Genomic DNA, 26840 nt, shown 5'->3' with positions numbered 1-26840 from the left:
AAAATTTACTTTGTTTTAGATAACGTATTTCTATGTAGTCCAGTTCAACCTTGAAATGACGTAACTTCCTCCCTGAGCCTCCAGGATGTTGTTGGGATTATAGGAGCCACCACAAACGCTCCACTATTTACATCTAAAATTTGGCAATACACACAAATAACTTTAAAATTTCTGTTTTATAGGTGTCTCCAGAGACAAATGTTTGTCATTGTAATAGTTCTTTCTAGAGTTGCAGCGTTCTTAGGTGCTAACTTGGCTGTTATATGTCCACCACATCATCTAGCCTACTAAAAATCAACGGGAACTCCTCAGGCAGCAGAGGGTTGTGTCACTGTTGACAAAATGAATCCTTACGCTCTTTTACAGCTTCCATCCCGCCGTGCAATTTGCATTCTTCACTCAAGGTTGAATTCATGTCCTCCTCCCCAGCATCCCTGTCCCCATATTTTCTCTACTACAGCACCTGTCACCGTCCTTCATCAGTCTCAAAATGATTTCGGATTACAAATTCACGGGTGAGATCTGAAAGGCCCTGCCAGGAGGGAGAAGAGCATTAACGCAAGTCAAAAAAATCCCAAAGAAGTCTCGAGTTTAACGGAGAAGACCACTATTCCCAGAAGCCCCTTCACTGCGGACTGGCTCTTTCCCAACCCAAGACTCTCCACGAGAAGAAGACTGAGCATGTGCGAAGAGGACTGCGCCTGTGCAAAAGACTGCACGGCCGAGGACTGCATTTCCCAGCAGGCTGTGGGGTCGTGCGTCAGCTCCGCGTGACGAGGAACTTCCGGCGTGGAGGGGCGGGGTTGCGCGCGCGGCTTAGGCAGCAGCTGGAGCTAGGAGGGGAGCGGCCCAGTGGCCGCTAGGCGCTCTCCGCCATGGAGGCCGTGCCCCGGATGCCCATGATCTGGCTGGACCTGAAGGAGGCCGGTGACTTCCATTTCCAGTCAGCGGTGAAGAAGGTGAGCTCATCTCTGCCCCGCATCTCCGTCGTCTGTCCGCGCGTGACGCCCCCTGCGTGCCTCTTCCTCCCGGGGTTCCGTCGCAAGTCGGGCCAGGCGTTTTCCCTTAGGATGGCGCTCCCTTCCCGTGTCCTCACAGCATCCTTCTCTCCGACTGGCCCTGTACCCTTGTGGGAATCTGCTCTCCGACTTCTGTCCTGGACCACTTGCATTCCTCCCGAGATTCGTGCTTCCTTGCTGTGACGTTCTGGACCCAGCTCTGCCCTGTTTCTCCAAGGCCAGGAAGCCCCCGTGGGGGAGCGATGGCGGTCCAGGTTGTGCAGAGTCCACGCTAGGCCCGACATTGGTGGGCTCCCAGTTCGCGACCGGACAGGAAAGAATGTGTGTTTTAAGATAGGAACCCCAGGGGCCTGCCTGTAGGAATGCCGTGTTCCGAGACAGTGAGTGAGTGAGTGAGTGTGTGTGTAGTCTGACCTTCCAATTCTGTATGGTCTCCTTAGAAATGTCTATCCCAAAGTTCCTCTGGACCAGAAGACCCAGTTTCTTGTTGATAAGAGGGCTTGAGTCACTGTGAGCTCTCGGAGTCATCCTATTAGTCATTGCGCTGGGTAAAGGGTAGTCGTTAGTTCACTGAGGCAAGGCTTTCTGTAGCGGGTTCAGGTGTGGTGATGGGGAATTGGGTGCCCTCCAAAATAGCGACTGCGTTAGGAAGGGTCCCCAAATAGCATTGAGGGTCGGAGCCGAAATGGGCAAATGGGAAGCCGTTACAGGTGCGGAGCCTTGGGGTTTTGGCCCCGCAGCTGTTGTCTGAAATCTCTCAGCACTCCGTGTTGCTTGGGGAAAGAAGCGGGAGAAAGAAAATGGGTTGGAAGAGGTTTCCGACGGCCTTGCCTTTCACATTCTCTTCACACCTCCAATTCCTCGGTTCAGGCACTAATTCTTACATGTGCGTGGGGGGTGGGGTGGGGTGAGTTCAGGTGTTGGGTGTGTATGTGTGGAGGTGGTCCAGGTGCTGGGTACCAAACCAGAGCCTGGCGTGAGAGGCTAGGCAAGTGTTCTACGGAGAGAGATACACCACCCACAAGCCCAGACCCTTTGCTCATCTGTAAGATCAGCATGTTAAAGCACCTGATCTAAATTTACAGAGTTGGCTTGATTCTTACCCATCTTGTTTTTAATACAAATATAAGGTGAATTTTTCTAAAATGCATCGAAACCGAGGGAGTCCAGCTAGTATTTTTAGTTTCCCATTCAGGATTCTTCCTTACAGCCTAACTCTGAGCATTTGTCACAGTCCTGTTATACATGTATGATCTGTGTTTGTCTAATACAGGTGTTCCACATTCTGTTCACAGTTACTACTTCCTGTTTCTTTAGCAGGCTTTTCTCCATGCTGTGCCTTGATTGTGGAATTCCTTCCACCCGAATGCATCACAGTGTAAATATATAATATTCAGGATATCTGAGATGCAGCTCCCAGAGGATTCCTAACCCACATGTTGAGAACCCCTGTTGAGAACCCTAAAGAGCTCTCAGTTTTGCCCCGTAGAGCCGTTCTAGAGCTGTTCTTTAATTTCTGTGACTTAGTCCCATCCGGCTCGCAAGGTCCAGTTGTAGCTCTGTCTTCCACAAAGCTGTCGTGCCATTTATCTGGGTTTAGTCTTTCCCTTTTCTGAATTTTTTTCCCTTTGTTCTTTCTTTGGCAGTAGTTACATGTTCCCTCTTTCCCCCACTCAAGACAGGGTTTCTCTTTGTAAAAGCCGTGGCTGTCCTTGAACTCATTCTGTAGACCAGGCTGTCCTTGAACTCATAGAAATCCTCCTGCCTTTGCCTCCCGAATGCTGGGATTAAAGACATGCACCACCACTGCTCTGTGCTATTTTCAATCTCTCTCTTTCTCTGTCTCTGTCTCTCTGTCTCTGTCTCTCTCTCTCTGTGTATGTGTGTATAGATGTTTGGAGTATAGCAGTTTTTTTTTTTTTTTTTTTTTTTTTTTTTTTGTGGAGATCAGAGGACAGCTTGCAGGAGTTAGTGTTTTCTTTTGACTAGGCAGGTCCAGGGAATAAAACTCTTTAACCAGACTTGGCAGCAAGTGCCTTTGCCCCTGACCCTGCTGAGCCACTCTCTAGCCCTGTTTGTGCTGTTTGTTTGCTTGTTTCGAGACAGGGTCCCACTATGTAGCTCTGGTCATCCAGGAACTCATTATGTAGACCAGGTTAGATTCGAACTCACAGAGATCAGCCTGCCTCTGCCTCCCAAGTGCTGGGATTAAAGGTGTGCACCACAATACTCTGCTCCTATATGTGCTATGTTTTAATGCCAAATTTAGCTGGGATACCAGAAGGGGCATCTCCTTGTTCCTTTAGCCTAATACTCACTACATAGGAAATGTTTCTCAAATGACTGAAAGACAGTCTGGAGGGAATTTCAATTAGATTTATATTATGTTACCCTACATGGAAAAGTGTAGAAAAATCTCAGTCCAGGGGCTAGACAGATGGCCAGTAGAAAATAGAGCATCATGCTACTGCTGAAGCCTGGAGTGTGGTCCCAGGACCCACACTGTAACTCCAGTTCCGGGGATCAGACTCCCTCTTCCGGCCTCTGAGGGCACCTGCATTTACATGCACATACCCACACCTTATTGATAACAAAAAAGAAAATAGCCTAGTCAGATGTGGTGGTTACATGTCTATAATCCAGCATTCGGGAGACTGAGACAGAAAAACTGAATTCAGGGCCTACCTGTGAACACTGATTCAAAAACATAACCTTGGTTCCACAACTAGATTTTTGGGGTGGGGCAGTGAGGGCATTGGTTAAGATGGTTTTATGGCAGTGCGGGCAACTGTGGCCTCAAGCTTGCTATATAGCAGAGTCTAGGCTTGAATTCCTGATCCTCTTGCCTCTACCTTCCCAGTGGTAGTATTACAGGCAAGTGCCACCATAGCCAGGCCTAGGGGATTGTTGTTTGTTTGTTTGTTTGTTTATTATTTTTAATGGTGTGCATGCTAAGCAAGTGCTTTTTCACTGAACTGTATTCCTGTAATATAGTCCCACCACCACCACCACTAACACACAGGAATCCATAGTCTAGTAGAGGAAATTTAGAACTTCAAGCAATTTAGTGTAAGAGTACAAATATCTCTAGGGTACCAGAGCGCCAACACAAGGAGGTTTGTGTTAGGCCTTTGGATTGGATCTAAAAGGCCCCAGAAGTACAGGCTTTGGGTGGATGTTTGGTGGTGCTGGAGGGTGAACCCTGAGCCTTCTGTACTCTACCATCTCCAGCCTCCAGTGTAGGGGTAATCACAGTGACATTGGCTTTGGTTGTTTTCAGGAAGGCCTGTAGCCAATTGACTAAACTGTAAACATTTAACGAGTTAAGGTATAAGTGTTGACTGGCTGACTACATTGTAACCAAGTTGTTTCCTGTGCTTCAGTGTCTTCTCAGAGTGTCAGATCATAGTGGGTTGCAGTTCTCTGAAGCAGCTGTTTGGAGGAATGCCCTGCTCACAGATCTTTGTGTCTTTGCCTTTGCTCAAATAAAGTCCATTAAATTTTAAATTTAGTTTTTCTTTTAACAGCATTTTATTGATTGTCACTCTCACTGTACGTGACTTCCCTTCCATTACATGGAATGGGAGTCAGGAGAAGCGTAAGATGGTTTTGAACTGCAGTGCCAAACTAGGGTTGGCACACTTGGGCTCACATAAGCATTCAGTGGACAAGCACTGGCCTTGAGCTGCCCCACCCACCCCCCATCTTTCAGTACTAGATTGAACCCAGGGGTTCAAATGAGGTAAATACTTTATCAGTGAGCTACATCACCAACCTATGTGCACCATATTGCCCTTTTGGGGGCCCAGAGGGCTGATGCACTGAAAATGGATTAAAGATGACTCCTGTGCTCTTTACTAGGGAATGGTTTGGCCACATGTGTTAATATTGAAAGTCATTTCTTTCCCAAACACCTACCCTGAAGCAGCTACATTGAGCAAAAGTCAGGCTCACTTGGACTGAGATGCTGCATCCTTCATTGTATTTTAATTAAGTGCCTATTACATAACCAAAACCTTGGAGTACAGTGGTTTTGAAAATTCCTGCTTTCATGGCACTTACCTTCTAATGATCATCTGGGTAGCCACGATGCTGTCTCTTGGTTTCTCCTTTTACTCTGCTCGTTCTCCTTCCAGAGTCCTCAGGAAGACTGCTGTTGAGGCTGTCACAGCTCACTGCAGCTGCCTCTGTAATGTCACTCCCTCAGTCCCCTCTGTGGGACCTTCCACGTGCCCATATCTGATTATTGCCTTGCTTAGGTCATTCTTGAGTTCTTTCTTCCTGCTTCTTAACCCAGTAAGCCATGCTTCCTCAGAGTCTCTTCATCTGCCTGGCAGTTGTGCCACCCTGATTGAGACCGTCTTTTGTCCAGAGTTAACTTGTCCACTGGAAAGCACATGTCCGTTGCTTGTTCCCACTGCTCATCTTGTTCACATCTGGTCTTTCGGCTTTGTGAAATGTTTCTCTCTCCTAGATTTCCCACAGAACAGGTAAATGCGAAGAACAGAAGCCTAAAAACTCCATTGCCCATCAATGGAGGACGTGAAATATTGTCAGTTTTCTGTGGTGTTTATCTGTTTTTATCTCCTACCATAAATGGAAAGACTCAGTTGGTTTGCCTGAAACTGTCTTTCTTCTTGTGTTACACAGAAGAGGCCCCCATTACAGATGAACTGGATGGTCCATGGTCTTTCCTGACTTAATGTCTGTCTGTCTGTTTTTCTTTTTTTCTTTTTTCTTTTTGGTTTTTTGTTTGTTTTTTTTTGAGACAGGGTTTCTCTGTAGCTTTGGAGCCTGTCCTGGAACTCACTCTGAAGACCAGGCTGGCCACAAACTCAAAGAGATCCACCTGCTTCTGCCTCCTGAATGCTAGTAATAATGGCATGAGCTGCCACCACCACCCCGGTGTAGATTAGATTCTTTTCTCAGAAAGTAAAATTCTTTGGAGTGTTCGTGTTTGTGTATTTGCAGGTGCACATGTGTGCATGCATGGCCAGAGACCAACCTCAGGTATAGGTCTTAGGCTAGTTGTCTGCCTTAGTTCTTGAGATGGGGTCTTTCACTGGTAACGTGGGGCTTGTGAATTAGGTTAGTTGACTAACAAACCCCAGGGATCTGTATCACCTCCCCAGCGCTGCGATTACAGACTTGTTGCACAATTATTTATGTGGGTGCTGGGAATTAAATGCAAGCCCTCATGCTTGCTTGTGTGACAAGCACTTTACCAAATGAACTGTCTCCACCTACCTCCCCTCTCAGCCCTCCTGGTTTTTTTGTTGTTGTTGTTTTTGTTTTTGTTTTTTGTTTTTTTTGTTTTTCGAGACAGGGTTTCCCTGTAGTTTCTAGAGCCTGTCCTGGAGCTAGCTCTTGTAGACCAGGCTGGCCTCGAACTCAGAGATCCGCCTGTCTCTGCCTCCCGAGTGCTGGGATTAAAGGCGTGCGGCACCACCGCCCGGCTCAGCCCTCCTGTTTTTTTGAGACAGGGTCTTATAGTATAGGTGGGCCTCAGATTGCTCTACAGCCAAGGAATGACTTTGACACCTGATCTTGTCACCATTTGCCTCATGCTAGGGCTCGATAGGAGTAAGCCAGCACACCCAGTTTAAGAAGTAATAAATTACTGTGTGCAAAGAGTACCTGGTGAGTGTTGGCTGAATAACCAGTTTAGTTCTAGCACCCTTGGGAATTGTAACCTGAATCTTCTCCCTGGTGCTGTTCAGACAGACCAATGGGCCATTCAGAAGCGACATGGAGGGAGGCTTTGAGTATTGTGTGTGGTCAAACTAGGAGAGGACTTAAAGAGTGCCCTCGTGCTCTGTGCTTTTGGCCGGCTGGCGTGGACGGGGGCTGACAGTTTTCCGTGGCAGCACTCTTTTGTTGGAACAAAGTGCTGTTTCATTTGAAATTCAGCAGCTGAATACATATTGAATAAGTAGCAATATTGTTTATAGGACTTAATTTTATGTGTATTTTTGTAGTACAGTTCAAGGAATGACCTAGATTTGATTCAACTCTGGAAATGGAAGGGAGTTTGTTTTAAAAAAAAAGAACAAGCCGGGCGGTGGTGGCGCACGCCTTTAATCCCAGCACTCGGGAGGCAGAGGCAGGCGGATCTCTATGAGTTCGAGACCAGCCTGGTCTACAAGAGCTAGTTCCAGGACAGGCTCCAAAGCCACAGAGAAACCCTGTCTCGAAAAAACAAAAAAAAAAAAAAAAAAAAAAAGAACAGTGTATGTGATGAACCAGACACCCATGATGTGGTTTGGGTGCACACCTGCAGCCCAGCCACAAGTCATGTGAGTTGGGTGGTGGTGGCACATGCCTTTAATTCCAGCCCCTGGGAGGCCCAGATAGGCGAATCTCTGTGAATTCTGTGAGTTTGAGGCCAGCCTGGTCTACAGAATTAGTTCCAGGACAGCCAAGGCTACACAAAGAAACCCTGTCTCAAAAACCAAACCAAACAAACAAACAAACAAATCCATGTGATGTCTTTTAAAGCCTTATTTGAGCATTGCTTTAATTAGTGTAGTGAAATTTGAAGGCATTATATCAAATTAAGAGTAACGCAGAGTGAGAACATGCTCATAGAAGAGGCTGAGGTAGAAGGGCTGTTCCTAAAGTAAGGAGTCGGGAATTAGTGCTCATAGGGAGTGGCGCTATTAGAGGTCGTCTTGTTGGAATAGGTGTGGCCTTGTTGGAGGAAGTGTTCATTGGGCTTTGAGTTTTCAGAAGCTCAAGCTAAACCTCTGAACAGTAAGTCACCCTAGCTGAACGTTTTCTTTTATAAGAGTTGCCATGGTCATGGTTTCTCTTCACAGTCCTACTGTCCCATTCTCTAATCTGCAAACAGTGGTATGATTCAGAATTCTTGTTTCCAGTGATCATTAGTGGCACGGTTTTGTGTCATTTATTACTATAATAGCAGCACAGAACAAGTGTAGCCACTAGAAACTGACCTCCTCCCTTGTCCCCTCAGAGTTGAGTGACCTTCAGCATATACTAATCACACGTCTCTCGTCTGTGGCTTAGATGGTTTTTGAGAAAGGGTGTAACTCTGACTGCCCTGAAACTTGTTATGGAGGCCAAATTGGCCTCAAATTCAGATCCACCTGCCTGCACATCACCAGTCCTAGGACTAAAGGCTTGTGCTACCACAACCAGCTATGATATGGAATCTTATAATATTGAGAAGATTAACACATGAGAAGAGTTTCTGATTATGAATCTTAGTACAGTACAGGTCTTGCCATACCATAAAGGATATTTTCAGCTAAGCGTAGTCTTTCTTTTTAGGAACTAGCTCAAGTCTTCATGATAGCTCTGTGAAGCAGGCATAGCAGGTAATATTAACCCCTGTTACATGTAGAAACAACAGAAAACCAAGCCCAGATCCACAAGTCTATGGGCCATGCCATCCTGGACACAACCAGTTTACCCAAACTTTGTTAAATCCATAGTACCTCAGGTGCACTCCTAGGGTTTTCTGAATGTGAAGTGGCCTTGAAATGAAAATTGTCTCTGTTGTTTTATTTCTCTTTTAACCTCTGTCTTAGTTCAGATTTCTATTGCTGAAGCAAAACACCATGACAAAAGAGTAAGCTGGGGAGAAAAGGGTTTAATGAGCTTACACTTCCACATTGCTGTTCATCTTTGAAGGAAGTCAGGACAGGAACTCAAACAGGAATCTAAGGGCAGGAGCAGATGCAAAGGCTGTGAAGGGATTCTGCTTACTGGCTTACTCGGCCTGCTTTCTTATAGAGCCCAGGACCACTAGACCAGGGATGGCACCACCTACAATGTGCTGGGCCTTTTCCCTGTAGATCACTAAGAAAATGCCTTATGGCTGGATCTCATGGAGGGATTCTCAACTGAGGCTCCTTCCTCTCTGGTGACTAGCTTGTGTCAAGTTGACACACACAAACAGCCAGTACACTCTTCTTCTTCTGTGTATGTGTTTCAGAGTCTCATACAGCTGGTGGCCTCAGATTTGAGGATGACCTTGGACTCCTGATCCTCTTGCTGGAAATGGAAAGACAATTTTTAAAAAAAGGATACAAAGAGTTTGTCTCCTATAATGTCTTTTCTTATATTTTTGGTTGTGAGCCTAGCCTTTAATGGCTGAGCCATCTCTCCAATCCACAATGCCTTTTCTTTTTCCTTCCTCAGTAGGTTTGATCTCTTATCATACTTTCACTTGAGATCTGTTTCTTTTTTATTTACTTTTTTACTCTGTGTGCATGTGTATATGTGTACCATGTGTATGCCTTCCTGTGGATCCTCTAGAACTGGAGTTGGTTACGAGCCACCATGTGGATGCTGGGAATAAAACCCAGGTTCTATGAAAGATCAGCAAGTACTCTAAACTTCTGAGCTGTTTGTCCAGCCCCAAGCCTGCTGCTTATTTTGACAAAAAGGATCTTCAACTGCTTCAGAGCCTACCTAGTGTTGTTTTGGTTTGGTTTGGGTTTTCCTCTCTCTCCCAAACCACCTTCATTGGGAGTGTAATTTAATCACAGTAAACAGCTCCCATCTCAGGCTTGAGTTCAAGAGATGCCTGACACTCTTTGAGGTTCTTTCAGTGTTGGTTTGTGTCGCTACACCAGTGTCTGTTTTCTTACTCTTGGGTCTGCTACTGGCTTGTTTTCCCAAGTTACATTAGGTCAGACCAGTCCCATAGACTGTAGTCAGATAGTTGGGTTGCTGTTCCATACACTTGAATTTCAGCAAGTCTCTTTACTCTTATTTAAAAACAAAAAATGTTAGCTGGGCAGTGGTGGTGCAGGCCTTTAATCTCAACTTGGGTAGCAGAGGCAGGTGGATCTCTGTGACTTCAAGGCCAGCCTGGTCTACAAAGTAAGTTCCAGGACAATCAGGCTATACAGAGAAATCTTGTCTTGAAAAACCAAATAAGGGGGCTGGAGAGAACTGGCTGCTCTTCCAGAGGACCTGGGTTCAATTCCCAGCACCCATATGGCAGCTCACAACTGTCTGTAACTCCATTTCCAGGGGCTCTGACGCCAATACACATAACATAAATAAAAAAGAAAAAGAAAACTTGTATAAAGTTTTAAAATATTATGTCTTATTTAGTGTGATATGTGTTTATACTGTGTGGTTGCTTGCACCACAGTGCATGTGGAGGTCAGAAGATAGGCCACATGAGTTGGGTTTCTCCTTCCACCATGTGGGTTGCACTGAGCTTTACCAGCCTCCTGTCTTCTTTTTCAGTGGGGCCAAATGTTTGGGTTCTGATTGTTGCTGCATCAGTCGCTAAGTCAGGGTTAGTTCTGTCAACTTCACCTCCTGGGAAAGTTATCGTTTGAGGGAATGGCCTGAGAGCACATCTGTGGGACATTTTCCTGGTTGGTGTTGATGTAGGCAGTGCCATCCTTGGGCTGGTGGACCTGGACTGCATGAGAAAGCAAGCAAACGAGGGGCATTTATCCAGTAAGCAGTGTTTCTCCGTAATCTTTGCTTCAGTTCTGCTTCCACGGTCCTTCCTTGAGTTCTTGCCCTAACTTCCCTCAGTGATGGACTGTGATGGGGGAATGTGAGCCAGGTAAACCCTTTTCTCCCAAGTTGCCTTTTGTCAGCTTTTTTCACAGCAACAGAAATGGAAACTAGGATGTTAATGCTGTGATCTTGGCAAGTGCTCTGGCCTCTTTGCCCCTGGCCTATCATCTCCCCCTTCTTATGCTGATGAGACTGGAGCCCGCCCGCCTTTGTGCATCCAGAAGGGCTGGGCGACTGCAGCTGAAGACTGCAGGCCTGTGGTGGGGACCTGCTGAGTGGGTGCCGCTTCTCATTCGTGGAGGGGAAGTGGCTCTTTCCCTTCACTATCGTGTGAGCAGCTGGAACAGTACTCTTGTTTTTAGGGCTCTGTGGTATCAGATCCTGTCAGCTGTATCCCACAGAACCTTGAGGCTGCATTTTCTCCTTTCTCTAACCCAAGGGTGGGCAAGCCTGAAACTTCTCACGATGAAGGAGTTGACTTAGGCCGCATTCTCTATTTGTAGATTAGGTAGGAGTTGAATAGGTCAGAGTGAAGTTTGCTGGGAATCAGTAAATCAGCTTTTGGTTGTTACCCTCTAAATACTGGTTTTGTGTTCACAGAGTTTGGGCAGAGTTGAATATTTGTTCAATAGATTTCTTTCATAGCTTTTATCGTTTAAAGAGGCTAAGACCACTTACAGAGTGAGATTTTTTTCAGATACCATAGTTCTTCAACAACTCTGAGTCATTTGTTTCCCAAATTTCAAATATTGAAAAAATTGGAAGTCATCCAAATCCTCATTACCCACTTTTTAAAAATTAGTTATGTGGGGTGTGAGGGTATACTGTGGGGTACACATGCCATGGAAGTCATGGAAGTCAGACAACGGCTTGTAGTGTCCATTCTCTCCCGACACCTTTCTGTTGGGGGGGGGGGCTGACCTGATTACTTGGGTCCGTAGACCTGATTTCATCAGCTAAACCAACTTGCTAATCCTATTTTTAGTTGTCTTATTTGTTTGTTTGGTTGGTTGGTTGGTTGTTTTGGCTTGGTTTTTCAAGATAGGGTTTCTTTGTGTATCTCTGACTGTCCTGGAACTCACTCTGTAGATCAGGCTGGCCTCGAATTCACAGAGATCCGCCTGCCTCTACCTCCCTGAGTGCTGGGATTAAAGGCGTGTGCCACCATCACCTGGATAGTTGTTTTATTTTTTAAGATTTATTTGTTGTTTGTTTGGCTTGGTTTTCTTGAGACAGGGTTTCTCTGTGCAGCCCTGGCTATCCGGGACCTCGCTTTGTAGACCTCACAGAGATCCACCTGCCTCTGCCTACTGAGTGCTGGGATTATAGGCATGCGCCACCACCGCCCAGTTTAAGATTTATTTTCATTTCATGTCTGTGAATGTTTTGTCTGGATGTATATATGTGCACACATGTGAATCTGTTACCTGTGTAGGTGAGAAGACATTGGGTCCCCTAGAATTAGAGTAATAGCCATGCAGTTATTACATAGCAATAACCATGTAGTTGCTGGAGGATAAACCGAGTTCGTCAGCAAGAGCAACAGGCGCCGAGTCGTAGGGAAGCACTGTACCAGCCGAGCTGCCCTTAGCCCTATTGGCTCTGATTATTTATCTTTTGAAGATTTACTATTTTTTTTATTTATGTGTATGAGAATTTGCCTGCTTGTGTGTCTGTGTACCACATTGTAAAGAGAGACCCAAAGAGGGCACCGGACCCCTTGGTACTGAAGTTAGAGATGGTTGTTAGTCTCCCTGTGGGTGCTGGGAAATCAACCTGCATCCTCTGGAAGGGCAGCTGAACCACCTCCCCAGCCCTGTTGGTTTTATTTGAATGACACCCCAGTCCATGATCCTCATTTCTCATCACACTCCCTCAGGCCTTTCCTGAGAGGAAGAAACTGGAGCACCTTGATCCTTGGTGCTCTTCCCTGTGAGGGGTGGGGCTGGCCGGGAAGGCTTTGCACTCCTGCTCGCTATGTGTACGTTTAGGGTTATCCTGACTTTAGAGCAAAGGATGCTTGAAGGAGCTCTAAGAGTGACCCTTTGAGATCTTCGCAGGACTCTGTTTCAGCTGGGTCAGACCCTCCTCCCTGAGCTGGTGGAACCCCGGTGTCTCTTGAGAAGGCAGTAGCATATGAGGGCCTGCTGGGCTGTTTGCATAGGGTGTTGGGTCTCCATCTTCATTGGCTGGGAGGAAGAGGCCGCCTAGTCAGCACCTGGGCACTGCTTGTAGCTGAGGTGGAGGTCTGGCAGCTGCCTCAGACTCAGGGCGGCTCTGCAGGTCATTCTGCTTACGCTTTATTTTTTCCTCCCTCTAGTTTGTCCTGAAGAATTATGGAGAGAACCCAGAAGCCTACAATGAGGAACTGAAGAAGCTGGAGTTACTCAGACAGGTAGGAGAACGTATTTTTGTTGTTTTTTATTTGTTTTGTTTTTTTGAGACAGGGTTTCCTCTGTCTATCTTTGGCTGTCCGGGAATTCACTTTGTAGACCAGGCTGGCCTCAAACAGAGATCCACTTGCCTCTGCCTTCCAAGTGCTGGGATTAAAGGCATGCACTATCACGCCCAGCAGGAGAAGGTATTTTTCTGTAGGTATGAATTGGAATTGGTTTGTTAAAGAGATTTAAAACCCCCCCCCCCAATAACTCTACCATCTGCTGTGGTCATATTTTAATTTATTTATTTATTTATTTATTTATTTATTTATTTATTTATTTGTGGTTTTTCAAGGCAGGGTTTCTCTGTAGCTTTGGAGCCTGTCCTGGAACTAGCTCTGTAGACCAGGCTGGCCTCAAACTCACAGAGATCCACCTGCCTCTGCCTCCCGAGTGCTGGGATTAAAGGCGTGCGCCACTACCGCCTGGCCTTTATTTTATTTTTTTATCTACAAAAGCATCAAAATTGCTAGCAGAAAAAAATTTGTGTTAAGTCCTACAGCCTGATAGGTGAAAAAGGATTTTTTTTCCCCATAGGGTCTCGGTGTTGTTCAGGCTGGCCTCCAGTCCTGAAAGTTCTGGAACTAATGGCGTTGCCCCTTTATGTTTAAAGCTTAGTTATTTTGCTGTACTGGGGATTGAACTCATGTCTTCAGGCTTGATAGCAAGTATTTTTACTTGCTATGCTGTCTAACTATTTTTGAGACATGGTCTCGTGTTACCCACATGGGCCTACAACTTTATGTAGCTGAGGATGATCTTGAAGTTTTGATCCTCCCACCTCCTCGTCTTAAACACTGAGGTTACAGATGTATGCTATCATCTCCAGTATGTTTTTCTGGACCAAACCTAGAGCTTCCTTCATGCCAGGCAGTACTCTACCAGCTGGCCATCCACAGACTCTATTGTCTTTTTGATGTTTGTTTGTTTGTTTGTTTGTTTGTTTGAGACAAAGTCTCTCTATGTAACTTTGGTTATCCTAGAACTCACTCTGTAGACCAGGCTGGCCTCAGACTCACAGAGATCCGCTGCCTCTGTGTCCCAGGTACTGGGATTAAGGTTGTGGCCCATCACTGGGCCGTGGCTAGTCCTTTGTTGTTTTTTTGTGAGTTTTTGTTTTTGTTTTGTTGTCTTTTTGGTTTTGTTTTTTTTTTTTTTTTTTTTTTGAGACAGGGTCTCATTACGTATCCTAGCTGCCCTAGAGCTTGCAATGTTGCCCAGCCTAGTCATGGACTGAATTCTCCTGCCTTCTGTCCTCCAACTTCTGGGATTATAGGTATATGCCTCAATGTCTGGCTTTAAGGATTTTTTGCTTGGTTTTAAATTTTTTAAAATACATTTATTTACAGTGTGCATGTTTGGAGGTCAGATAACTTGCAGGAGTTGGTTCCCTTCCACCATGTGCAACTTCAGCCTCTCAGGCCTGTGGGAAGAACCCTTACATAAGGGCTCAGTCATCTTGCCAAACCCCTGATGGTTGTTTTGTTTTGTTTTTTTAACTTAAATCTTTTATCTTTATTGTTGTCATTTAAGTATAATGTATGTAACGAACAGCTTGAATTTCCCTTTTCCCCTATATTTTCAGCCATTTTGAAATATTCATATATAAGAATTCAACATATTTTGAGTCTGTTGGATTTTTTTGTTCCTTTTCTACATTGTCTTTTGTTAGGCTCATAAAAGCTCAAATATGGCAGCTCCTCCATTAATCTGTTGTTTGACATTCTGAAATTTCACTGTCTTTCAGTCACTTGTATTCCAGAATACTAAGTGGAAAATTCCAGAATAAGCAATTTAGAAGTTGAAGTTGCTTGAAGTTCTGTGTAGTGTGAGTCTCATGCCTTCCTACTCTCTTATCCCACCTGGAATGCTCATTGTGGCTTTGTTTAGTGATTCCACGCTGTGGGTGCTACCTGGTCATTATTCACTGAGTAGTAATCTTTGTTTTATTAGCTTGAATGAAATACCATGATACCATGTTTAAATTTGTGTATGTTGTGTTTGCGAACACACAAGGGGGAGGACACACGTGTGGCAATCACAGGACAACTTGCAGAAGTCCGCTCTCCCCTTGTGCGATGGGTTGCAGGGACTGAACTCAGATGGACAGGCTGCACAGCAAAGGCTTTACCCACAGAGCCATCCCGGCAGTTCAGTGCTGTGTTTAAGGAACTCTTAATTGTTGTTGGTTTTTGTTCTTTTGAGATGGGTCTCTATGTAGTTCTGGCTGTCCTGGAGATGGCTATGTAGACCATGCTGGCTAGCTTCTGCCTCCTGAGTGCTGGGATTAAAGATGTGTGCATGCCTTTAATCCCAGCACTTGGGAGGCAGAGGTTGGTGGGCCTCTGTGAGTTCGAGGCCAGTTTGGTCTACAAGAGCTAGTTCCAGGACAGGCTCCAAAACTACAGAGAAGCCCTGTCTAGGGTTGTGGGGGAGGCCCCAGGCAATGGTGGTGTATACCTTTAATCCTAGAGGCAGGTAGATCTCTGTAAAGTCCAGCCAGGACAGCCAGAGCTGTTACACAGAGAAACCCTATCTCAAAAAAAAAAAAAAAAAAAAAAAGCCAAAATAAAACTGCTGTCAACAGGGGTATGAATTACCATTACATCAGCCTGCTTTTGGGAGGTACATACTCAGAAGTGGAATTACTGAGTTATGTAATAGGTGGAATTTTGAAGTCGCCACACTGTAATTTTGCAGTGATGAGCCATTTTACAACTCTACCAGTGGTGCACAAGAGCCCCAGTCTCTCCATTCTCCCAGTGTGCGCCATTTCCTCTATTGTTTTTAAGAGTCTTAAGAGGCTGCCATGTAGCCCAGACTGGCCTGGGACTTGTGGTCCTCCAGCCTCTTTGGTTTACAAGTATGTAAGTCAAGGCCTTGCTGGCCGTTTTGTGGGGAAAGGTTGCCTTATCCCCCACCCCCCCACAGCAGGGTCTTAGTAGTATTCTCTAGTGAAATATGACTTGATCCTGATCCTGAAGCCTCTGCTTTCCAAGTGTTAGGACTACAGTTATGTATTGTCATGCCTGGCTTCTTTTATTTTTTAATTACTAATAGGCACCCTAATCAGTGTCAGGTAAAGGATGAGGTGTCGGGCGTATGGGGATGTGTGCGTGCTGAGAGCACCTTGTTAAGGGATCTATCAGCTGGTGTTGTCCGCCCGGCCTTGCTTCTGGGCTCTATAGCTGTTAGCATCCCTTCTGCAGGGTGTACAGGGAGACTTCATGGTGTTTCAAGCTCACTTCCTCACTGGGCACCTGCTTCTTGGTAATTGTATGGTCTGCTTTAAAACCTGAACAGAGGATTCCTTTGTTTTGTTTCATTTTCCTGCCGAATAAGAAGGTTTGTTACTATAAAAATTGAAACAGTAAATATCTAGAATATATGAGCAAACAAAAATTTATGTTTCTATCAGACACATACCCCCCCTCCCCCCCGTGTGTGTGTGTGTGTAAAAGAAGACAAACTGGAGCTGGGGAGAAGGCTCATTTGGTAAAGTAGGTATGCAAGTATGAGGACTTGGGTTTGAATCCCCAGACCCCATATGAAATACCTGCGTGGTCATGCATGTCTGAAACCCTAGTGCTTGGCAGGGGTGGAGATAGAGAGGTCATTTTCAGAGGTGTGGTGGCGAGTGATAGTGAAGACACCTGTGTCGACCTCTGGTGTGTGCACCTGCACACGTGCACATTTGTACACTACACACACACACAGAGAAAAGACTTCAGTAGGATTACTTGTAGATAATCGCTGTCAGCATTTGGAGGTAGAGTCATCTGGTTTTCCCCCCCTTTTTGGTCTGTATATTTATTTGCATATCCTATGCTTGCACAGAAATGCGATCATATATTCTATTACATTCTTCTTTTGCCTGTATGTCATAGTTTGTCATAGAAGTCATAGTATATTCATAACGACGTTTGGCTGAGGAATATTTTCTTGTGAGTGGATTTGACATAACTCATGTAAACAGCCCCCTTTACTAGAAAGTCTAAACTGCTAATGCTGTGAGAAGCGCTGCTGTGTGCACATTCGAGGATTCCCCGTTCTTGGATATCTGCCCTTCATGAATCATTTTTTTGAGACAGGGTTTCGTGTAACTCAGGCTGACTTCAAACTTGCTTTGTAGTCAAGAATAACCTCGAATGACTGACCCTCCTGGGTTCTGGGGTCACAGCTGTGCATCACCATGCCTGGCCTTCCTGGGTGTCTCTTACTGTTCATTTTTAGATACAGAATTGTGGGTCAAAAGTTAAACATAGGCGGGCGGGGGCATTAAACATAGGAGCTATAGAAATGGCTCAAGAGCTAAGAGCACTGGCTGCTCTTCTAGAAGACTCAGGTTCAGTTCCCAGCACTCACATGGCAGCTCACAACCATATGTAACTCAAGTTCCAGGGGATCCTGTTCCCTCTGACTTCCATAGACATCAGACACACAAGTGATGTAGTGATGAGACGAGCAGGCCTGCTTTTCATCTCACCTGGATCCCACACAGCTAGCTTTACACCCGAAATAACAACACACAAACTGTATTCATTTAAACACTGCCTGCCCCATTATATCTAGCCTCTTCTTGGCTAACATCTTGACTAACCTATATTTAATAATCTGTGTAACACCACGAGTGGTGTCTTACCAGGAAAGATTCAGCATGTCTGACCTGGCGGCTGGCTCCATCGCATCTGACCCAGAGAGGAGAGGCATGATGATTGACTAACTTCCCTTCTTCCCAGCATTCTGTTCTGTCTACTCCATCCACCTAAGGGCTGGCCTATCAAATGGGCCAAAGCAGTTTCTTTGTTAACCAATGAAATCAACTCAAACAGAAGACCCTCCCACATCAAAGTGATGCACATACATGCAGGCAGAACACCTATATGCATAAAATAATATTTTTAAAAGTTGAATATAGTCCAAATTTTAAAGCATATTATATAGTATCTTCTACAAATGTGGATGACTTAGTCCACCAGCCCTGGCAGTATAGTATGTTCAGCAGCTGTAGGTGTAGATAGGGCTTTTTTAGAAATCCCTAATGATGGTAAGCCTGTTTCTTCCATCCTACTTCCCAGAATGCTATTCGTGTTGCACGGGACTTTGAGGGCTGCAGTGTCCTTCGAAAGTACCTTGGCCAGCTACACTATCTGCAGAGTCGGGTGCCCATGGGCTCCGGCCAGGAGGCCGCTGTAGCTGTCACCTGGTGAGAGCTGGTAGCTGGGCTGGGAAGTTGAGAACTTAGGTGCTTGGACAACTGGGATGCTTGGGTGGTAGGCGTGATCCTTTCCCTTGTCCTCTCTCCTTGCACAGAATGGGGAGTGTTAGTGTGATTCCCCTATAGACCCCTGTCTCATGCGGGAGTGGTTGGTCCCCTTCTCTGACCCCCTTGGGCCCAGGCCAGGTCCTCCTCTCGTGGTGACTGAAAGGCTTGTCTGTAGGACTGAGATCTTCTCGGGAAAATCTGTGGCCCATGAAGACATCAAGTACGAGCAGGCCTGTATTCTCTACAACCTTGGTAAGCTGCTTGATCCTTCCATCGGCTCTGCTTCAAACCCTGTCAGTCCTGGGCCTCAGCTCATCAGGTCAGACGGCCTGGGTTCTGACTCCTCCCCTGCTTCTACCACAGCTTCACTGGCACTTCTGCTGTTTCTGGGGCCCTGGGAAGTCACTGTTTAAAGAGCTCTGCTGGGCTGACCACAGAGTTGTCTCTGTGCACTACAGTAGGGACTCATGGCCTTTCTTTGCCTGGATAGTATCACTTCCTCCCTACTCCCCTGTTAACGGCTTTGGATTGAGAGGTTAAGACTGGCCTTAGATTGCCCGTCAGTGTGGCTGTTGGCTGAGGGGAAAGCATGGGGGGCTCCCCCCTCCTCTACTCCTGAGCCAGGCGCATACAGGATTAAGGATTGGCTGGGTTGTTGGATTCTGCCCAGTTCTAGGACCTGTTTTTCTCACTGGATGAAGACAGGTGCCCCTCTACTTTAGTCTCAGCACGGGTGTGGGCAGCCTGGGAAACACTGCCAGGCTCTCCTAACCTAACAGCCTTTGCCTCTCTAGGTGCATTGCACTCCATGCTGGGGGCTATGGACAAGCGCGTGTCTGAGGAGGTAGGACCCAGGGATGCAGGTGGACATGTGGGTGTGCTATGGAGGACAGGGTGTCGTCAGCTACCAAAGTTTGAATGATTCTTGCCTTATGGAAGTGGTCATCTTTCACGTCCAGGGCATGAAAGTCTCCTGCACCCACTTCCAGTGCGCAGCAGGTGCCTTTGCCTACCTGCGTGAACACTTCCCACAGGCCTTCAGTGTTGACATGAGTCGCCAGGTCCTCTCTCTCAATGTCAACCTCATGCTGGTGAGCGGGACTGGCCCTGGTGGAGCCAAAGGGGTTTTGTTTCTGTTTTGAGATGAAGTCACATTTTGTAACTCAGACTGGTCTGGAACTGACTGTGTAGCCCAGGCTTGCTCCAGAATCATGACCAGTCCTCCCTCAGTATTTTTGGGGTTAAGTTATGAGCTATCACCCTAACTTTAAGTTGAATTGGAGAAGAAATGGCTAAGGGAGGAGGCAGTTGTATCTAGACCCTGGGCCAGCCACGTTGCAGGTAGTAAGGGACAGGCAGGAAGGAGGCCTTGGCATGGGGTCTTTTGCGTTCCAAGTAGATCAGGCGCAGGGTAATTCTGGGAGCTGGGGAGACTCGAGCAGAGAGCAGCCAAGAGGGAGAGAAGGACTTCAGGTGCACAGGGTAGTGACCTGTGCTTGTTGCTCTAGGGCCAGGCTCAGGAGTGCCTGTTGGAGAAGTCCATGTTGGACAACCGGAAGAGCTTTCTAGTGGCCCGCATCAGTGCACAGGTAGGAAGAGGGCTGAGGGTGGGCATTTGCTTTGCTCTTGCTCCTTGATGACTGAATTAACTCATCCCTATTCCCAGGTGGTAGATTACTACAAGGAGGCATGTCGGGCCTTGGAAAACCCAGAAACTGCTTCTCTGCTGGGCCGTATCCAGAAAGACTGGAAGAAGCTGGTCCAGATGAAGATCTACTACTTCGCAGCTGTGGCTCATGTAAGGCAGGGTTACTGGTTGTGAACTGGGCCAGGCGGCTGGAGCTCAGGAGCAACAAGTCATGATGCCTCCTCTTCTTTCCCAGCTGCACATGGGGAAGCAAGCTGAGGAGCAACAGAAATTTGGGGAACGGGTGAGTGGGCTGTGGGCAAGGGGGGCTCTCAGGACGTGTTCCAGGCTTTTATCACACTGGCAGTGGTCCTCTTTGCCATACCCTGTCCCCCTTGTCTTCCTCACCATGTGCCAGGCTGTCAGAACCTTGCTGTAGACTTTGCTTTTTCTCACCTTGTAGCCCTCATTCCTGGGGGTCTCAGGAGGCAGGATGGGCTCCCCACAGGGGGGATGGCTCTTTGGAGATGTAGGCTACAGGGTGGAGCTGTTTTGGGGCTATTGGCTCGGCAGGCATCTGCTACCTGTACTGCTGGTCTTCTGAACAGGTAGGATGAAGTGGGGAGATGGAACATTAGGGTCCAAGCAGGACAGGACAGACCAGGTTTTGCCTCCACAGGTGGCCTACTTCCAGAGCGCCCTAGACAAGCTGAACGAAGCCATCAAGCTGGCCAAGGTAAAGCTGAGCGAGTGTAGCTGCTTTCAGAGCCATGAAGGCAAATGGCAAGGCTAGCCGAACTGACAGATCTTGACCTTGGTTATCTCTTCTGTCTCCACAGGGCCAACCTGACACTGTGCAAGATGCACTTCGATTCGCTATGGATGTCATTGGGGGAAAGTAAGTGTGTGAGACTAGGGTGGTGTGGTTCCCTCTTATTAAATATCTTGTTCCTCTGCACCGTTGGGAGGAAGCGAATAGTGCCAGAGAGCAGTGCCTACATGGAAATCTAACTTGTGTATCCTTGGTGATCTGTGATTTCTCCTGACTCTCCCGACTCCCAGGTATAATTCTGCCAAGAAGGATAATGACTTTATCTACCATGAGGCAGTGCCAGCACTGGATACCCTTCAGCCTGTAAAAGGTCTGGCAGCTGAGGGGAAACTGAGGAGTGGGCTTGGCAGAGGAAGATGGGATAGGGAGGAGGCTGCCTTGAGTCTTCCTGTGGGCCTGATCTCTGTGGTACTCCCTGCTCTTAGGAGCCCCGTTGGTGAAGCCCTTGCCAGTAAACCCCACAGACCCAGCTGTTACAGGTCCTGATATCTTTGCCAAATTGGTACCTATGGCTGCCCATGAGGCCTCATCACTGTACAGGTGTGTAGGAGGGACTGGCTCTTTCCTTGGCACAGAGGTTCTTGAGGTCCTCAAGTATACAGGTCTCCAGCAACTGGTCTGTTTATTCCTTAGCGAGGAGAAGGCCAAGCTGCTTCGGGAAATGATGGCCAAGATTGAAGACAAGAATGAGGTCCTAGAGTAAGTGGGATGAGCAGTGGGAGATCGGGTGCACAATAGATGTCTTCCTCCTTGCTCAGAGTCTAGATCTGGATTTAGAGTGCTGGTGTGCCGTGGAGGGTGTCCTGCCCCGCCATTGCTATCAGTGTCTGGGCATAGCCACCAGCCCATGCTTCGTTCTAATTTCAGTGGAGGGGATCAACCTAGCAGGCTCTTATGTAGACGGAATTGGGTCAGAGCCCAGCATTCATCTGATCCTGTTGTCATCCCCTCTCCCTTCCCTAGTCAGTTCATGGACTCAATGCAGCTGGACCCTGAAACAGTGGACAACCTAGATGCTTACAACCATATCCCACCCCAGCTCATGGAGAAGTGTGCGGCGCTTAGTGTCCGGCCTGACACTGTCAAGAACCTTGTCCAGTCTATGCAGGGTAAGGAAAGCACAGAACAGACAGATGCCAGGGTAGCAGGCAAGCAAGCTGCCATGGCCTCCTTCACCGAGGATGCTGGTGAAGCCCTGGCCCAAGCATGCACCATCCAAACACTTCTGTGGATCAGTGAACCATGGGCTTCCTGTATCTGTGGAGTTAGCAAGTGCTGGGAAACAAACTCTGATCCTAGCGGGCATTTGTGTCTTGTGGGCAGAGGGCAGAGTGGTATCTGCTCTGCCTACCTCAGTGGCCACCCCACCCCCCACGTACCTCAGTGCTGTCGGGTGTGTTCACGGATGTGGAAGCCTCCCTCAAGGACATCAGAGATCTGCTGGAGGAAGATGAGCTGCAAGAGCAGAAATTGCAGGAGACCCTGGGCCAGACTGGGGCTGCCCCTGGCCCCTCCGTGGCCAAGGCTGAGCTCGTAGAGGTGAGGCGAGAGTGGACCAAGTACATGGAAGTTCATGAAAAGGCGTCCTTCACCAACAGCGAGCTGCACCGTGCTATGAATCTGCATGTTGGTAACTTGCGCCTGCTCAGTGGACCACTGGACCAGGTGCGGGCTGCCCTACCCACACCAGCCCTCACCCCAGGTAAGCCCCACCCATGGCTAGCAGGAGAGGGGCTTGGAGCTAGGGTTTCTTTGGCCTCACTGATTGCTGCTACCTTCAGAGGACAAGGCTGTGCTGCAAAACCTGAAGCGCATCCTAGCCAAGGTGCAGGAGATGCGGGACCAGCGTGTGTCCCTGGAGCAGCAACTCCGAGAGCTGATCCAGAAGGATGACATCACTGCCTCCCTGGTCACCACTGACCACTCAGAGATGAAGGTGGGTTGGATGAGCACTGAGAAAGGGCTCTGTTTCTGGGCTCCTTATTTAGCTCCTTATTTTTTTGGTTCCCATCTTTCCACAGAAACTGTTTGAGGAGCAGCTGAAGAAGTATGATCAGCTGAAGGTGTACTTGGAGCAGAACCTGGCTGCCCAGGACAATGTCCTCCGGGCACTGACTGAGGCCAATGTGCAGTATGCGGCTGTGCGGCGGATGCTTAGTGAACTGGACCAGAAGTCAGTGCCTGCCTTCCTTCTTACCCCATGCCCCGTCTGGAGCTCTGTCCCTACAGTGTGCCTTATCATGGCTTTCTCTTGTGCCCACCAAGGTGGAATTCCACACTACAGACCCTGGTGGCTTCATATGAAGCCTATGAGGACCTGATGAAGAAGTCCCAGGAAGGCAAGGACTTTTATGCAGACCTGGAAAGCAAGGTAGCCACCCTGCTGGAACGGGCACAGTCTATCTGTCGTGCCCAAGAGGCTGCCCGCCAGCAGCTCCTGGACAGGTGAGTGTGGTCTTCAGCTTCATTGTGGACCCGGCCCAGGCCAACCTGGTGTATGGAAGCTGACTTTGCTTCCCTGCCTATCCTTTAGGGAGCTAAAGAAAAAGGCACCACCACCTCGGCCCACAGCCCCCAAACCATTGCTCTCTCGCCGTGATGAGGGTGAGGCAGTAGAGACTGGCGACCCACCTGAGGAGCTGCGCAGCTTGCCCCCGGATATGGTGGTTGGCTCACGGCTGCCTGACCCATTTCTAGGAACTACTGCCCCACTCCACTTTTCTCCTGGCCCCTTCCCTAGCTCCACAGGCCCAGCAGCCCACTATCTCCCAGCACCCTTACCCCCTGGAACCTATTCAGGCCCCACACAACTGATGCAGCCTAGGGCTGCAGTGCCCATGGCACCTGGGACAATCCTCTACCCAGCCCCCACCTACACATCAGAGTTGGGCCTTGTACCCAGATCCTCTCCCCAGCATGGAGTTGTAAGCAAGTCCCTATGTGGGGGTAGGGCCACCTCCACCAGTTGTAGGTCTTCCCTCTGCTCCACCCCCCCAGTTCTCAGGACCTGAGTTAGCCATGGCAGTTCGGCCAGCTACCACTACAGTAGATAGTGTCCAGGCCCCTATCTCTAGCCATGTAGCACCACGGCCAAACCCTACCCCAGCTCTCCCCCAGCCCTGCTTTCCTGTGCCTCAGCCTGTGTCCCAGCCTATTCCCCAACCGCAGCCTCTGCCCGCACCCTATGCTTTTCCTGTAGGGACCAAGCAGCACCTCACAGGCCCTCCGCCACAGCACCACTTTCCTCCTGGGGTCCCCACAGGCTTTCCAGCCCCTAGGATTGGGCCTCAAGCTCAGCCTCAGCCCCAACCCCAACCCCCACAACCAGTATTTGGTCCACAGTCCTCACATCAGCCCCTTCCATTCCAGCATCCACATCTCTTCCCAACTCAGGCCCCAGGGATTCTTCCTCCACCTCCACCTCCCTACCCTTTTACCCCTCAGCCTGCTGCTGTCTTGGGGCAGCCAACACCCACCCTGCACAGCCAGATCTATCCTGTCCCATCTCAAGAGCCTCTTCCCCCACACTCGGGGGCTCTGCCCTTCCCTAGCCCTGGGCCTCCTCATCCCACCCTGGCATATGGCCCTGCCCCTTCCCCTAGGCCCCTGGGTCCTCAGGCAACCCCAGTTTCTATTCGAGGTCCCCCACCAGCCAGTCAGCCCACCCCTAGTCCCCACTTGGTGCCTTCACCTGCCCCATCGCCAGGGCCTGGTACAGTACCTTCAAGGCCTCCAACAGCAGAGCCACCACCATGTTTGCGCCGAGGTGCTGCAGCTGCAGACCTCCTGTCTTCTAGCCCTGAGAGCCAACATGGAGGAACTCAGCCTCCTGGGGGTGGGCAACCCCTGCTGCAGCCTACCAAGGTAGATGCAGCTGAGGGCCGTAGGCCACAGGCCCTGCGGCTGATTGAGCAGGACCCCTATGAACATCCTGAGAGGCTGCGGCAGTTGCAGCAGGAGCTGGAGACTTTTCGGGGACAGCTAGGGGATGCAGGAGCACTGGATGCAATCTGGAGAGAGTTGCAAGAGGCACAGGAACATGATGCCCGAGGTCGATCCATTGCTATTGCCCGCTGCTACTCGCTGAAGAACCGGCACCAGGATGTTATGCCCTATGACAGTAACCGTGTGGTGTTGCGCTCGGGCAAAGATGACTACATTAATGCTAGCTGTGTGGAGGGGCTCTCGCCGTACTGTCCACCTTTAGTGGCCACCCAGGCCCCACTGCCTGGCACAGCTGCTGATTTCTGGCTCATGGTGCATGAACAGAAAGTATCAGTCATTGTCATGTTGGTATCTGAGGCCGAAATGGAAAAGGTAAGAGCTTAGATTAGGAAGGGATTGTGGCGTGGGGAGGCAGGGAGTCTGGGAAAGGTAGCCTTAACTGTCCTGTTTACTCTTCAGCAAAAGGTGGCACGCTACTTCCCCACTGAGAGGGGCCAGCCTATGGTGCATGGAGCCCTGAGTGTGGCACTGAGCAGTGTTCGCACTACCGAAACCCATGTGGAGCGAGTGCTGAGTCTGCAGTTCCGTGATCAGAGCCTCAAGCGCTCTCTTGTGCACCTCCACTTCCCTACTTGGCCTGAGCTGTGCGTTCACTGTTCTGGATGGTGGGGGTCAGGGCAAACTCCTTGGGTGCTTAGGGGTGAAGACCTCACATCAGGTCTGGCTCATACCTGCCCTTTCCCTGCAGAGGCCTGCCAGACAGCCCTGGCAACCTGCTGCGCTTCATCCAGGAGGTACATGCACATTATTTGCATCAGCGACCTCTGCACACACCTATTGTCGTACACTGCAGGTAGGAGCTGGCAGCCCTTGAGTGAGGATGTCTACCCTGTCTTAGCCTGGCCTTATGCTTCCTTCTTGCCGCAGTTCTGGAGTGGGCCGCACAGGAGCCTTTGCACTGCTGTATGCAGCAGTGCAGGAGGTGGAGGCTGGGAATGGGATTCCTGAGCTGCCTCAGCTGGTGAGGCGGATGAGGCAGCAGAGAAAACACATGCTGCAGGAAAAAGTGAGTGGGTGGATTGGGTTGAGCTGGGTCTTGCCCTTTGAGGATGGCCCCTGCCCAGCTGACCACACCAAATGTATCTTTCTAGCTGCACCTCAGGTTCTGCCACGAGGCGCTGGTGAGACATGTGGAGCAGGTTCTCCAGCGCCATGGTATGCCCCCTCCAGGCAAGCCTGCGGCCAGTGTGAACATCAGTCAGAAGGTGAGGGCAGATCCTTGAGGGCTCTGCTGGGACGGTCACAACCTGGTGACACTGCCTTCTTACCAGCTCTACCCTTCTCAGAATCACCTGCCTCAGGACTCACAGGATCTGGTCCTCGGTGGAGATGTGCCCATCAGTTCCATCCAGGCTACCATTGCCAAGCTCAGCATCCGGCCCCTAGGTGGCGTGGATTCCCCAGCTGCCAGCCTTCCAGGTCTTGTAGAACCCCCGGGTCTTCCACCAGCCAGCCTTCCAGAGCCTACTCCTGTCCCATCCTCCTCTCCTCCCCCTCTCTCTTCGCCTCTGCCTGAAGCCCCACAGCCAGAGGAGGAGCCACCAGTGCCTGAAGCCCCCAGCTTAGGGCCCCCCTCCTCATCCCTGGAGCTGTTGGCCTCTCTGACTCCAGAGGCGTTTTCACTGGACAGCTCTTTGCGGGGAAAGCAACGGATGAGCAAGCAGAACTTTCTACAGGCCCACAATGGACAGGGTCTAAGGGCTGCCCAGCCTACAGATGATCCCCTAAGCCTCCTGGATCCACTTTGGACACTTAACAAGACCTGAACAGGCTTTGCCTGCCTGGTCCTTACACTACATCTCCCATCCCTGCTGCCTTCGGCTCTGCCAGATGGAGTTGCACTGCAGGCCTCAGGTCAGGTTCTGCTCCTTTGTGGAACCTGACATTTTTCAGCTCTGGGCTACTGAAAGAATAAACATACTCTGTGACCAATGTCTGAGCTCACCCACTGCTGCCTCAGGAGTGCCAAAGACACTTCTCTCTCCCTTACCACATTTTTTTTTGTTTTGTTTCTTGAGACAGTTATCTGTGTGTAGCCTTGACTATCTTGGAACTCAAAGATCTGCTTCCCGAGTGCTAGGATTAAAGGTGTGCGCTACCGCCCAGAAATCCTATTTCTTGAACATCTGTGAGAAGGCTA

At 48.7% G+C, this 26840-nt stretch overlaps 1 protein-coding gene across 1 annotated transcript; it reads left to right on the top strand.

Moving 5' to 3' along the window:
• Positions 1–803: 803 nt before the first annotated feature.
• Positions 804–26632, top strand: Ptpn23 (protein tyrosine phosphatase non-receptor type 23). Its single transcript, XM_038321514.2, is given in 26 exon segments — positions 804–959; positions 12853–12927; positions 18049–18176; positions 18412–18488; positions 19031–19080; positions 19196–19327; positions 19745–19825; positions 19903–20034; positions 20120–20167; positions 20543–20599; positions 20703–20761; positions 20926–21005; positions 21121–21235; positions 21329–21394; positions 21659–21804; positions 22080–22397; positions 22477–22631; positions 22717–22868; positions 22961–23140; positions 23229–23625; positions 23627–25012; positions 25100–25284; positions 25389–25493; positions 25568–25706; positions 25792–25905; positions 25987–26632. Coding segments are annotated over 26 exon segments (4941 nt in total). The 5' UTR covers positions 804–875; the 3' UTR covers positions 26467–26632.
• Positions 26633–26840: the final 208 nt, after the last annotated feature.

This window comes from Arvicola amphibius, chromosome 3 (genome assembly GCF_903992535.2).
Source record: "Arvicola amphibius chromosome 3, mArvAmp1.2, whole genome shotgun sequence".
In the NCBI taxonomy this organism is placed as follows: domain Eukaryota; kingdom Metazoa; phylum Chordata; class Mammalia; order Rodentia; family Cricetidae; genus Arvicola; species Arvicola amphibius.
Note: the sequence above shows the minus strand (reverse complement) of the source record. Positions and strands in the feature narration are given on the sequence as shown.